At 31.2% G+C, this 16,332-nt stretch overlaps 1 protein-coding gene across 1 annotated transcript in view; it reads left to right on the plus strand.

The window, feature by feature from the left end:
* Positions 1-294: 294 nt before the first annotated feature.
* Positions 295-16,332, plus strand: part of LOC119605090 (protein kinase C, brain isozyme) — a 31,022-nt gene continuing 14,984 nt past the window's right edge. The window contains exon 1 of the mRNA XM_037958033.1: positions 295-445. Coding sequence (XP_037813961.1) covers positions 343-445 — 103 coding nt within the window. The 5' untranslated portion in view covers positions 295-342. The remainder of the gene's footprint in view (positions 446-16,332) is intronic.

The following is a 16,332-nucleotide window of genomic DNA, read 5'->3' on the forward strand; positions in this document are numbered from 1 at the left end:
ACACTCACAGAGCACATTTATAAATTAATTATAAATTTAAAATATTTTATATAAATTTTTAAGTTTAAAAATGTCATTGTCCCTCACACCATAAAAAAAACTTAATTTGTAGCAAAATGCAAAAGTTATTATTTAATCACCTTAAAAACAAAAGAAAATTTATAAAAGAAGAAATCTAGGAACTTTAGACCAAATTTTTAGAAATTTTACTCTTAATTAATAGCCATGTATGTATGTGTGTGTTAGTAGTTTTAACATTAAAAAAAAAAACAAACCAAAACCAAAGCGAATAAGAGTGTTAATTTTCCATTAGTTTTCTCACCTTATCCTTAGGCCCATCAGATGCCACACAAATGGCAGAATGTAACCTTCCTGTCACCGATGTTTTGTGATCATTGCGGTTCTCTTTTACACGGTATCACACATAAAGGTCTAAAATGTCGAGGTAAATTTTTTGTTCTTTCTCTCTCTCTCTACTTAAACATAATTTATTTTTGTGTGGTGGTGTTTTTACTCTTTAAGTCATACATATTGCAATAACAAAAAAAAAAAAGAAAAACATATACACCACTAGATTAACAACAACAAAAATAAAATAAAAACAAAAACACTTATTTATTGTATTGTCTCTTAGTGGTCGTTCAAATTTGCATACAAAAAAAGCAAGAGAGTGTTATGTCCTTAGTATAAGAGTATGTAAGTGTGTATGAGTATGTGTGCGTGTGTGAGTAGGATAATAAAAAGTGTTGTTGTTGTTGCTGGAGAGTGTGTGAAGAGTGGGTGGTTGTGGGTTTGTTGGTTTTGTACTGTAGGTTTTGCTATGTGTATTTGTTTTTCAATGGTTGAGGTCTACAACACAATCGGAAAATATCCCACCTTTAACAAATGCAATTGGAAAAACAGAGTAACATGTATTAAGGGGGACAATAATCTTAATTCCAGTTTTGTAGACTAGACTATATACTAGACCATAGACTAGACTATAGACTAGACTATATACTAGACCATAGACTAGACTATAGACTAGACTATAGACTAGACTATAGACTAGACTATAGACTAGACTATAGACTAGACTATAGACTAGACTATAGACTAGACTATAGACTAGACTATAGACTAGACTATAGAGACTAGACTATAGACTAGACTATAGACTAGACTATAGACTAGACTATAGACTAGACTATAGACTAGACTATAGACTAGACTATAGACTAGACTATAGACTAGACTATAGACTAGACTATAGACTAGACTATAGACTAGACTATAGACTAGACTATAGACTAGACTATAGACTAGACTATAGACTAGACTATAGACTAGACTATAGACTAGACTATAGACTAGACTATAGACTAGACTATAGACTAGACTATAGACTAGACTATAGACTAGACTATAGACTAGACTATAGACTAGACTATAGACTAGACTATAGACTAGACTATAGACTAGACTATAGACTAGACTATAGACTAGACTATAGACTAGACTATAGACTAGACTATAGACTAGACTATAGACTAGACTATAGACTAGACTATAGACTAGACTATAGACTAGACTATAGACTAGACTATAGACTAGACTATAGATAGACTATAGACTAGACTATAGACTAGACTATAGACTAGACTATAGACTAGACTACAGACTAGACTATAGACTAGACTATAGACTAGACTATAGACTAGACTATAGACTAGACTATAGACTAGACTATAGACTAGACTATAGACTAGACTATAGACTAGACTATAGACTAGACTATAGACTAGACTATAGACTAGACTATAGACTAGACTATAGACTAGACTATAGACTAGACTATAGACTAGACTATAGACTAGACTATAGACTAGACTATAGACTAGACTATAGACTAGACTATAGACTAGACTATAGACTAGACTATAGACTAGACTATAGACTAGACTATAGACTAGACTATAGACTAGACTATAGACTAGACTATAGACTAGACTATAGACTAGACTATAGACTAGACTATAGACTAGACTATAGACTAGACTATAGACTAGACTATAGACTAGACTATAGACTAGACTATAGACTAGACTATAGACTAGACTATAGACTAGACTATAGACTAGACTATAGACTAGACTATAGACTAGACTATAGACTAGACTATAGACTAGACTATAGACTAGACTATAGACTAGACTATACTATATAGACTAGACTATAGACTAGACTATAGACTAGACTATAGACTAGACTATAGACTAGACTATAGACTAGACTATACTATATAGACTAGACTATAGACTAGACTATAGACTAGACTATAGACTAGACTATAGACTAGACTATAGACTAGACTATAGACTAGACTATAGACTAGACTATAGACTAGACTATAGACTAGACTATAGACTAGACTATAGACTAGACTATAGACTAGACTATAGACTAGACTATAGACTAGACTATAGACTAGACTATAGACTAGACTATAGACTAGACTATAGACTAGACTATAGACTAGACTATAGACTAGACTATAGACTAGACTATAGACTAGACTATAGACTAAACTATAGACTAGACTATAGACTAGACTATAGACTAGACTATAGACTAGACTATAGACTAGACTATAGACTAGACTATAGACTAGACTATAGACTAGACTATAGACTAGACTATAGACTAGACTATAGACTAGACTATAGACTAGACTATAGACTAGACTATAGACTAGACTATAGACTAGACTATAGACTAGACTATAGACTAGACTATAGACTAGACTATAGACTAGACTATAGACTAGACTATAGACTAGACTATAGACTAGACTATAGACTAGACTATAGACTAGACTATAGACTAGACTATAGACTAGACTATAGACTAGACTATAGACTAGACTATAGACTAGACTATAGACTAGACTATAGACTAGACTATAGACTAGACTATAGACTAGACTATAGACTAGACTATAGACTAGACTATAGACTAGACTATAGACTAGACTATAGACTAGACTATAGACTAGACTATAGACTAGACTATAGACTAGACTATAGACTAGACTATAGACTAGACTATAGACTAGACTATAGACTAGACTATAGACTAGACTATAGACTAGACTATAGACTAGACTATAGACTAGACTATAGACTAGACTATAGACTAGACTATAGACTAGACTATAGACTAGACTATAGACTAGACTATAGACTAGACTATAGACTAGACTATAGACTAGACTATAGACTAGACTATAGACTAGACTATAGACTAGACTATAGACTAGACTATAGACTAGACTATAGACTAGACTATAGACTAGACTATAGACTAGACTATAGACTAGACTATAGACTAGACTATAGACTAGACTATAGACTAGACTATAGACTAGACTATAGACTAGACTATAGACTAGACTATAGACTAGACTATAGACTAGACTATAGACTAGACTATAGACTAGACTATAGACTAGACTATAGACTAGACTATAGACTAGACTAGACTAGACTATAGACTAGACTATAGACTAGACTATAGACTAGACTATAGACTAGACTATAGACTAGACTATAGACTAGACTATAGACTAGACTATAGACTAGACTATAGACTAGACTATAGACTAGACTATAGACTAGACTATAGACTAGACTATAGACTAGACTATAGACTAGACTATAGACTAGACTATAGACTAGACTATAGACTAGACTATAGACTAGACTATAGACTAGACTATAGACTAGACTATAGACTAGACTAGACTAGACTATAGACTAGACTATAGACTAGACTATAGACTAGACTATAGACTAGACTATAGACTAGACTATAGACTAGACTATAGACTAAACTATAGACTAGACTATAGACTAGGCTATAGACTAGACTGTAGACTAGACTATAGACTAGACTATAGACTAGACTATAGACTAGACTAGACTAGACTAGACTAGACTAGACTAGACTAGACTAGAATAGACTAGACTAGACTAGACTAGACTAGACTAGACTAGACTAGACTAGACTAGACTAGACTAGACTAGACTAGACTAGACTAGACTAGACTAGACTAGACTAGACTATAGACTAGACTAGACTAGACTAGACTAGACTAGACTAGACTAGACTAGACTAGACTAGACTAGACTAGGACTATAGACTAGACTATAGACTAGACTATAGACTAGACCATAGACTAGACTATAGACTAGATATAGACTAGACTATAGACTAGACTATAGACTAGACTATAGACTAGACTATAGACTAGACTATAGACTAGACTATAGACTAAACTATAGATAGACTATAGACTAGACTATAGACTAGACTATAGACTAGACTATAGACTAGACTATAGACTAGACTATAGACTAGACTATAGACTAGACTATAGACTAGACTATAGACTAGATAGACTAGATATAGACTAGACTATAGACTAGACTATAGACTAGACTATAGACTAGACTATAGACTAGACTATAGACTAGACTATAGACTAGACTATAGACTAGACTATAGACTAGACTATCGACTAGACTATAGACTAGACTATAGACTAGACTATAGACTAGACTATAGACTAGACTATAGACTAGACTATAGACTAGACTATAGACTAGACTATAGACTAGACTATAGACTAGACTATAGACTAGACTATAGACTAGACTATAGACTAGACTATAGACTAGACTATAGACTAGACTAGACTAGACTATAGAGACTATAGACTAGACTATAGACTAGACTATAGACTAGACTATAGACTAGACTATAGACTAGACTATAGACTAGACTATAGACTAGACTATAGACTAGACTATAGACTAGACTATAGACTAGACTATAGACTAGACTATAGACTAGACTAAGACTAGACTATAGACTAGACTATAGACTAGACTATAGACTAGACTATAGACTAGACTATAGACTAGACTATAGACTAGACTATAGACTAGACTATAGACTAGACTATAGACTAGACTATAGACTAGACTATAGACTAGACTATAGACTAGACTATAGACTAGACTATAGACTAGACTATAGACTAGACTATAGACTAGACTATAGACTAGACTATAGACTAGACTATAGACTAGACTATAGACTAGACTATAGACTAGACTATAGACTAGACTATAGACTAGACTATAGACTAGACTATAGACTAGACTATAGACTAGACTATAGACTAGACTATAGACTAGACTATAGACTAGACTATAGACTAGACTATAGACTAGACTATAGACTAGACTATAGATAGACTATAGACTAGACTATAGACTAGACTATAGACTAGACTATAGACTAGACTATAGACTAGACTATAGACTAGACTATAGACTAGACTATAGACTAGACTATAGACTAGACTATAGACTAGACTATAGACTAGACTATAGACTAGACTATAGACTAGACTATAGACTAGACTATAGACTAGACTATAGACTAGGCTAGTCTGGACTATAGACTAGTCTATAGTCTAGTCTATAGTCGCGACTATAGTCTAGTCTATAGTCTGGACCATAGTCTGGACTATAGTCTAGTCTTTAGTCTAGTGCAAAGTCTGGACTAAAGTCTAGTTCATTGTCTGGACTATAGTCTAAGCTTTAGTCTACTTTAAATACTGGACTATAGTCTAGTCTCTAGTCTAGTTTTTCAATCTGGACTAGGGTCTGTAGTCTTTAGTGATCTGCTCTTATTGTCACTCTGTTTTTCTGAAATTCTTGTGGGTTTTCAAATTATTATTTGTTTTTGTTTTTTTGTTCTCTCTCCTCTTACTCGTTTATTTCCATTTTCCTGTAAAAGAGTTTTATTTGTATTGTTATTGTTGGTTTTCTTATTTCTTTGTCAAATTTACATTATATTACTGATGCTGTTACTGTGTTTTTACTATTATTGTTGTTGTTGTTCCTGTTAGTAGTGGTTTTAATATCACCTTTAGTCATTTCTATGAAATTACACAAACAAAACCAGAAAAAAATCATGGCTTTTTAAAGTAAACAACGAGAGAGAAAATAAACAAACGTAGGAAAAGCCTTACACCCTCTCTTTCGCCACCCATTAAAACATTTGCATACTGTTACAGTGATACCTACAGACGTATACGGAATTTCATTATATTATTATTGTTGTGGCTGTTATTACTATTGTGGTGTTTTGTTTATATTTTTGGATAATTTTCTCGTATTGTTGTTGTTGTTGCTAATGTAAATTATATGGCTACCAATACATTCATAAAAACATACATCATTTTTCCATTTAACTTAAATGATCATTAACATAAAATCATCATTATTGTTATTATTACCTGCTCTCATCATAATGCTGTTTTACATCTCTATAACGGTTTTTGTTATCGTTTTGTTATAATGTTTGCATGTCTAATAGAAGAGTGTTTTATAGGTGTGCGTGTGTGTATGTGTGGTTTGTTTTCATTTACTTTTTCCGTTGTTTTCATGTAAATTTACACGTATTTTGTTTACTTAAGCTAACTTTACATGTTACTCTAAAAAAATCCTTTTATTATTGTTGGGTAAGTATAGAATTTTTGCAAATTATTAATCATTTAACTCTCAGCAAAGGGTCAAAAAATTTAACAAAAAATGATTTAAATACAAAAGTTGTAATAAACCATTATTTTTTATATTTTTGCTAAAAAAGTGTTATTTTTGCCTCTTAATTTATTTATAACCCTTATAAATAAACGAAACATAAACAAAAAAGGTAAGTTTTAATCTTAAAAATTATCATAAATTGCTTAATAAAAACATAAAAATTAGCATTTTATTAATAATTTTGTTATAGAATTAAATTTATTACTGCGGTCATATGTGATATCGTATATCTAAGGATTTTACTAAGTAGTACAATGACCCAATGACCCAACAAATGAAATTTTTATAAAACAAAACAATTACAAAGACATAGCATTACTTTATGGAGGGTTCTAACAAAACTTAAACTTCAAGATTAATGACTTGATATATATAGTAGATATGAGTAGTAGTATATATAGTAGATAATAGTAGTCTATAGTCTAGTTTACATTCTATTCTATAGTCTTGTATATAGATTATATTCTAGTCTATAGTCTTGTATATAGTATATATTCTAGTCTATAGGCTAGTCTATTCTATATAGTCTAGTCTATAGCCTAGTCTATAGACTAGTCTATAGTCTAGTCTATAGACTAGTCTATAGTCTAGTCTATAGTCTAGTCTAGTCTAGTCTATAGTCTAGTCTAGTCTATAGTCTAGTCTATAGTAGTCTAAGTCTATAGTCTAGTCTATAGTCTAGTCTATAGTCTAGTCTATAGTCTAGTCTATAGTCTAGTCTATAGTCTAGTCCTATAGTCTAGTCTATAGTCTAGTCTAGTATCTAAGTTATGTCTAGTCTATAGTCTAGTCTATAGTCTGTCTATAGTTAGTCTATAGTCTAGTCTTAGTCTAGTCTATAGTCTAGTCTATAGTCTAGTCTATAGTCTAGTCTATAGTCTAGTCTATAGTCTAGTCTATAGTCTAGTCTATAGTCTAGTCTATAGTCTAGGTCTATAGTCTAGTCTATAGTCTAGTCTATAGTCTAGTCTATAGTCTAGTCTATAGTCTAGTCTATAGTCTAGTCTATATTCTAGTCATAGGTCTAGTCTAGTCTAGTCTATAGTCTAGTCTATAGTCTAGTCTATAGTCTAGTCTAAGTCTAGTCCTAGTCTAGTCTATAGTCTGTCTAAGTCTAGTCATAGTCTAGTCTATAGTCTAGTCTATAGTCTAGTCTATAGTCTAGTCTATAGTCTAGTCTATAGTCTAGTCTATAGTCTAGTCTATAGTCTAGTCTATAGTCTAGTCATAGTCTAGTCTATAGTCTAGTCTATAGTCTAGTCTATAGTCTAGTCTATAGTCTAGTCTATAGTCTAGTCTATAGTCTAGTCTATAGTCTAGTCTATAGTCTAGTCTATAGTCTAGTCTATAGTCTAGTCTATAGTCTAGTCTATAGTCTAGTCTATAGTCTAGTCTATAGTCTAGTCTATAGTCTAGTCTATAGTCTAGTCTATAGTCTAGTCTATAGTCTAGTCTATAGTCTAGTCTATAGTCTAGTCTATAGTCTAGTCTATAGTCTAGTCTATAGTCTAGTCTAGTCTAGTCTATAGTCTAGTCTATAGTCTAGTCTATAGTCTAGTCTATAGTCTAGTCTATAGTCTAGTCTATAGTCTAGTCTATAGTCTAGTCTATAGTCTAGTCTATAGTCTAGTCTATAGTCTAGTCTATAGTCTAGTCTATAGTCTAGTCTATAGTCTAGTCTATAGTCTAGTCTATAGTCTAGTCTATAGTCTAGTCTATAGTCTAGTCTATAGTCTAGTCTATAGTCTAGTCTATAGTCTAGTCTATAGTCTAGTCTATAGTCTAGTCTATAGTCGTCTATAGTCTAGTCTATAGTCTAGTCTATAGTCTAGTCTATAGTCTAGTCTATAGTCTAGTCTATAGTCTAGTCTATAGTCTAGTCTATAGTCTAGTCTATAGTCTAGTCTATAGTCTAGTCTATAGTCTAGTCTATAGTCTAGTCTATAGTCTAGTCTATAGTCTAGTCTATAGTCTAGTCTATAGTCTAGTCTATAGTCTAGTCTATAGTCTAGTCTATAGTCTAGTCTATAGTCTAGTCTATAGTCTAGTCTATAGTCTAGTCTATAGTCTAGTCTATAGTCTAGTCTATAGTCTAGTCTATAGTCTAGTCTATAGTCTAGTCTATAGTCTAGTCTATAGTCTAGTCTATAGTCTAGTCTATAGTCTAGTCTATAGTCTAGTCTATAGTCTAGTATAGTCTAGTCTATAGTCTAGTCTATAGTCTAGTCTAATCTAGTCTATAGTCTAGTCTATAGTCTAGTCTATAGTAGTCTATAGTCTAGTCTATAGTCTAGTCTATAGTCTAGTCTATAGTCTAGTCTATAGTCTAGTCTATAGTCTAGTCTATAGTCTAGTCTATATTCCAGTCTATATTCCAGTCTATATTCCAGTCTAATTCCAGTCTATATTCCAGTCTATATTCCAGTCTATATTCCAGTCTAAAGTCTAGTCAATAGTCTAGTCTATAGTCTATATTCCAGTCTAAAGTCTAGTCTATAGTCTTGTCTATAGTCTAGTCTATAGTCTAGTCTATAGTCTAGCCTATAGTCTAGTCTATAGTCTAGACTATAGTCTAGTCTATAGTCTAGTCTATAGTCTAGTCTATAGTCTAGTCTATAGTCTAGTCTATAGTCTAGTCTATAGTCTAGTCTATAGTCTAGTCTATAGTCTAGTCTATAGTCTAGTCTATAGTCTAGTCTATAGTCTAGTCTATAGTCTAGTCTATAGTCTATCTATAGTCTAGTCTATAGTCTAGTCTATAGTCTTATCTATAGTCTAGTCTATAGTCTAGTCTATAGTCTAGTCTATAGTCTAGTCTATATTCCAGTCTATATTCCAGTCTATATTCCAGTCTATATTCCAGTCTAAAGTCTAGTCAATAGTCTAGTCTATAGTCTATATTCCAGTCTAAAGTCTAGTCTAGAGTCTAGTTTATAGTCGTGTCTATAGTCTAGTCTAAAGTCTATAATTGGTACTATAGTCTATTCTTTAGTTTGGAATGTTAATAAGCAATATAATGAGAAAACATAATATACTTTAAGGAGTAAAACTTAGCATACTTTTAGGCGGCTTATTTGCTTTTAAGCAATCGTGACCCCCACAGAATTTTCAGCTTGTGTATTTACACATGCTTAAAATATTTATTTTTAATGTTTTTTTATATAATTTGTTTTATACTTTTAGCTAACATTAGCATGTCATTTATTTAATACTAATCATGCCGTTGAATATTTTCTCAGATTTTATGCTGATTATCCTATTTTTTTTTTCCTCTACAAGGCAAATCTGTAGCTTTTTTTGTAGTTATTGTTAAGGCCATTATAATGTTAAACAAATAGCAAAAAATATAGAAAAAATTATATGTTTGTATTTATTCAGGCAAAGTACTTACATGTGTGCAAAATTGTTGTTTACGATGGCAAACGGATAAGGATTTTGAAAAGATCATTTTAAACTGAAATTTTATAAAAGAAAAAAATTATTATATTTCTTAATTAAAAAGTTTTTATATGAAATATTAAAAACTATCGCCTTTTCTAATGCAGTACTCGATAAAGCAGTCGTTAATGCAGTTTTAGATAAAGCAGGCTAAGAGTGTTTGATTGTACGTTTTTAAAACAACCTTTCTCAATAACCTCGTTTGTCTATGAGATTTTTTTTGTATAAATTTGAAGGACGTGTTAAAAAGTTTCATAAATATCTATAACAACATCATGCACATATAGTTATAACTTTTTGTTGTTGTGTTGTTTTATTTTATTTCTTGTTCTAAACAAATACAATAGAAAATCAACATTAAAGGCATGTGATTTATTTAACTGATATTGTTTAGTGATACTCAACTAGCAATGCTGTTATTACTCAGTTGCTGTTTATGTTTCTCTTCACCCTTTTGCGTTTCTATTGTAGAACACACTCTGGGTTTTTTTAACACATATACATACATATGTATGCATTTATATAGAGTGAATGTTTGTTAAAATAAGGAGTATAGAAAGGATAACAAACACATTTGCATAAATCCCCTCTAAAAAATGCAAATATATAAACAAAATATATAACTAATATACAGAACAATATACATGTGTTACCCGATTCTTTTATAAAGCAGTGATAGGCAAATAGGAACAACGAGGACCTAGTGTTGTCTATAGTTTAGTCCATAGTCAATTCTATAGTCTAGTGTATAGTCTAGTGTATAGTCTATTGTATAGTCTAGTGTATAGTCTAGTGTATAGTCTAGTGTATAGTCTAGTGTATAGTCTAATGTGTAGTCTAGTGTATAGTCTAGTCTATAGCCTAGTCTATAGTCTAGTCTATAGTCTAGTCTATAGTCTAGTCTATAGTCTAGTCTATAGTCTAGTCTATAGTCTAGTCTATAGTCTAGTCTATAGTCTAGTCTATAGTCTAGTCTATAGTCTAGCCTAAAGTTTAGTCTATAGTCTAGCCTAAAGTCTAGTCTATAGTCTAGTCTATAGTCTAGTCTATAGTCTAGTCTATAGTTTAGTCTATAGTCTAGTCTATAGTCTAGTCTATAGTCTAGCCTAAAGTTTAGTCTATAGTCTAGCCTAAAGTCTAGAGCATAGTCTAGTCTATAGTCTAGTCTATAGTCTAGTCTATAGTCTAGTCTATAGTCTAGTCTATAGTCTAGTCTATAGTCTAGTCTATAGTCTAGTCTATAGTCTAGTCTATAGTCGTCTATAGTCTAGTCTTAGTCTAGTCTATAGTCTAGTCTATAGTCTAGTCTATAGTCTAGTCTATAGTCTAGTCTATAGTCTAGTCTATAGTCTAGTCTATAGTCTAGTCTATAGTCTAGTCTATAGTCTAGTCTATAGTCTAGTCTATAGTCTAGTCTATAGTCTAGTCTATAGTCTAGTCTATAGTCTAGTCTATAGTCTAGTCTATAGTCTAGTCTATAGTCTAGTCTATAGTCTAGTCTATAGTCTAGTCTATAGTCTATAGTCTAGTCTATAGTCTAGTCTATAGTCTAGTCTATAGTCTAGTCTATAGTCTAGTCTATAGTCTAGTCTATAGTCTAGTCTAGTCTATAGTCTAGTCTATAGTCTAGTCTATAGTCTAGTCTATAGTCTAGTCTATAGTCTAGTCTATAGTCTAGTTCTATAGTCTAGTCTATAGTCTAGTCTATAGTCTAGTCTATAGTCTAGTCTATAGTCTAGTCTATAGTCTAGTCTATAGTCTAGTCTATAGTCTAGTCTATAGTCTAGTCTAAAGTCTAGTCTAGTCTATAGTCTAGTCTATAGTCTAGTCTAAGTCTAGTCTGTAGTCTAGTCTATAGTCTAGTCTATAGTCAAGTCTGTAGTCTAGTCTATAGTCTAGCCTATAGTCTAGTCTATAGTCTAGTCTATAGTCTAGTCTATAGTCTAGTCTATAGTCTAGTCTATAGTCTAGTCTATAGTCTAGTCTATAGTCTAGTCTATAGTCTACAATCCATTCGATGGTGTAGTCTATATTCTTGTCTACAGTCTAGTCTAAAGTCTTGTATATAGTCTATCCTATAGTCTATTCTACAGTCTAGCTTATAGTCTACAGTTTAGTCTATATTCTAGTCTACAGTTTAATCTATAGTCCTGTATATAGTCTAGCCTCTGACATGGTCTATAGTCTAGTCTGTTATCTAGTACATAGTCTAGAGTATTTTCTAGTCTGTCTATAGTATAATCCATATTCTAGTCAATTGTGTAGTATATAGTCTAGTCTATAGACTAGCTTTTATTCTGATAAATAGTCTGGTCTTGTGTCTAGCCTATCGTCTGACCTATAGTCTAGGTTATAGTCTACCCTATAATCTAGTCTAAGTCCTAGTATATAATCTAGCCTAAAGTTTAGCGATCCCTTTCAGCCGACCACTGCTATAAACCAGTTAAATTTAACATACAACTTCAGACACAATACATGCATAAATAATTTCAGAAAAAATATTATAAACACACACTATGCTTTAAATGGCAGTATTCGCAGGACATGATTTTAAAAAATTGTATGTATGTATGAGTGCTTTCTATATGTGTACATACATAAGTATATGTATGTATTTGTATATTTAGAAGTTTGTGTATTTTTTTTTCACAATTTTCCGCTTAAATTAAGTTATACAAATAAACCAGCTAACAAACAAATATAAAATATGAAAAAACTAAACTCTCTTGGAAAAAAATTTATGGAAATTTTTAAAATTTTTTAGAGGAAAACATGACAGTTAATATATGATTTAAATAAAAACAGAATTCTAAAAGTTAAGGCTTTAAAAATATGAAAATATGGCGGCAAGTCCTTGATTATATGCTGAAATTCTTTAAATATTAATAGTTTTAAATAATGTTTTTGATAGCTTATGTTGTTTTTTTTAAAAAAGAAAATAAAAATTTTGAGTTTTTGTGTTTGTTATCAAGTTTTTGAAATAAAACTTAAGCCACTTTTTTAAGTAAAATCATTACAAAAAACTTATAACTTTGAGGGTATGTTAAGAAGAATTATATAAATATTTTGAAAAAATATTTATAGTTTTTGAAAGCTTATGCTGTTGTCTTTATAATGCAGAAGAAATATTTGACGATTTTTGTTACTTGTCAAAGTTTTGAGATAAAAATTAAAAACACTTTTTTGAAAAAATAAAAAAATGGAAAATTTTTCTAACTTTGGGGTTATATTTTAAAAAAAATTTATAAATATTTTGAAAAAATGTTTTTAGTTTTTTAAAGCTTATGTTGTTGTCTTTATAATTCAGAAGAAATATTTTTCAATTTTTGTCATTTATCTCACTTTTGTAGTTAGTCTTAACATTTCCAATTTTAAAAAATTATCATTCTCTTGTCATTATGTTCAAATAAACCAGACCTTACGACGCTCAAATTCGTTAATAGCTTTTAAAAACCAATAAAGAAAATAGGATTTTTCCAAAACGGAAAAAATGCTGATGAAAAGCCAGCACGTATAGCAATTGTAAAGCTTCAACACCTGTGTGTTCATTCACTACGTTAAAAATAAATAAAATTAATGAATAAAAAAAAGTATTTCTTTTAACTTAAATCCATTTTTTACTTTTATGCAATTACGCCACAAAAAGATAAAATATAGTATTTGTCAGTAATGCTGTTGCATGCCACACAATCCACTCAAACAGACAACAGCAACAACTATTAAACCATACAAGATTGATGAACTGCAACAGTAGTGTAATAGTAACAGCAACTAAAAGTATGCAACAAATAATAAATTATAAAGCAAATGAGGACAAAAACAGAGAGGGAGAGAGAGTTAACAAAAAACTTTTCTTCATTATTCAACACTTTATAGAAAGAAATATTTCAACTTAAGTGGAAGAAATAAAGTTAAACTAAGAAAATAAAAAGAATAGAAAACTTTTTACAAAAAATTGAATCTAGAAAAAGTACTATAATGTCCCGATTTGTAGCAAGGGAAAGAAAAAAGTACCTTTATAAAGTAGTATTTCCCCTCTAAAAAGTCCTTTTTTTAACCAAAAGCAACTTGGCCACCAACACCAACATATGACCACAATTGTTACTGTTGCTCAATTTTAAACAATATAATTTTTAATGAATGAATTCTACAAATAAATAAAACAACGAACAAAAAAAAAGAAGAGAACACAATCAATCTATTTTTATGTTACTGCCACACAACAGCAGCAACAGCCAGTTGCTGAGGGACAAAGAGCAAAAAAATATACAAAAATGTAAAGAAGCGTAAAATTTTTTATTTAAAAACAAGACCAGGCAGTCATGTATGCCATTCATTGCAATGGTTGTAAAATATAAAAATATAAAAAAATATAAAAAAAAAACTTTTGTTAAATAAAAATTGTGGTAAAGAGGAAAATTAAAAATATATACAATGCCATGATACGCTTATAGAGTCCTACATAATGGCTGTAAAAGGGAAATATGTAATATACAAGTTGCTCTATATATGTCTAACATTCAGGAAAATTAAGAAAACTTTAAACTAAACTATATACTGAAAACTTTCAAATACAGATTAAACTATAGTTCAGGTTAAAGTCCAGTCCAGACTATAGAATCGACTGTTGATGCGACGATAGATGCAACTGTTGATTCGACTATAGATTAGAGTATAGAACATATTATATATACCCGAAAAGATTCCAGAGTTTTCACTAGACTATAGACCATTCCACTGACTGTAGTCTAGACTAAATCCTAGACTACAATAAAGACTATAGACAAAATTAAAGTTCAGATTATAGACTAGACAATAGCCCAAACTACAATAAAGACTATAGACTAGATTATAGTCCAGACTATAGTCTAGACTATATCCTACACTACAATAAAGATTATATATAATAACAATATTATAAAGATTATACAGTCTGAACTACTGTAGTCCAGACTATAGACTAGACTGCAGTCCAGACTATAGACTAGAGTATAGTCTAGACTATAGACTAGAATATGACTAGACTATAGACTAGACTATGACTAGACTAAAGACTAGACTATAGACTAGACTATAGACTAGACTATAGACTAGACTATAGACTAGACTATAGACAAGACTATAGACTAGACTATAGACTAGACTATAGACTAGACTATAGACTAGACTATAGACTAGACTATAGACTAGACTATAGACTAGACTATAGACTACACTATAGACTAGACTATAGACTAGACTATAGACTAGACTATAGACTAGACTATAGACTAGACTATAGACTAGACTATAGACTAGACTATAGACTAGACTATAGACTAGATTATAGACTATAATTCAGACTAGAGTCTAGTCTAGTCACTAGACTATAGTCCAGACTATGGGCAAGACTATAGTCCATACTATAGACTAGACTATAGTTCACACTATAGACAAGAATATAGTCAAGACTATAGACTAGACTATAGTCCAGACTAGACTATAGTCCAGGCTATAGACTAGACTATAGTCCATACTATAGTACAGACTATAGACTATAGTCCAGACTATTGTACAGACTATAGACAAGACTATAGTCCAGACTATTGTTTACACTTTTGTTCAGACTATCGACTAGACTATAGTCCAGACTATAGACTAGGCTATAGTCCAGACTATAGACTAGACTATAGTCCAGAACATAGACTAGACTATAGTCCAGACTAGACTAGACTATAGTCCAGACTATAGACTAGATTATAGTACAGACTATAGTCCAGACTATTGTACAGACTATAGACAAGACTATAGTCCAGACTATTGTTTACACTTTTGTTCAGACTATAGACTAGACTATTGTCCAGACTATAGACTAGACTATAGTCCTATAGTCTAGTCTATAGTCTAGTCTATGGTCTAGTCTATGGTCTAGTCTATGGTCTAGTCTATAGTCTAGTCTATAGTCTAGTCTATAGTCTAGTCTATAGTCTAGTCTATAGTCTAGTTCTATAGTCTAGTCTATAGTCTAGTCTATAGTCTAGTCTATAGTCTAGTCTATAGTCTAGTCTATAGTCTAGTCTATAGTCTAGTCTATAGTCTAGTCTATAGTCTAGTCTATAGCAGTCTATCTAGTCTATAGTCTAGTCTATAGTCTAGTCTATAGTCTAGTCTATAGTCTAGTCTATAGTCTAGTCTATAGTCTAGTCTATAGTAGTCTAGTCTATAGTCTAGTCTATAGTCTAGTCTATAGTAGTCTAGT

Source organism: Lucilia sericata, unplaced genomic scaffold (genome assembly GCF_015586225.1).
Source record: "Lucilia sericata isolate MDLA Ls3-8-SP2 unplaced genomic scaffold, ASM1558622v1 Contig000456F_arrow, whole genome shotgun sequence".
Classification (NCBI taxonomy): domain Eukaryota; kingdom Metazoa; phylum Arthropoda; class Insecta; order Diptera; family Calliphoridae; genus Lucilia; species Lucilia sericata.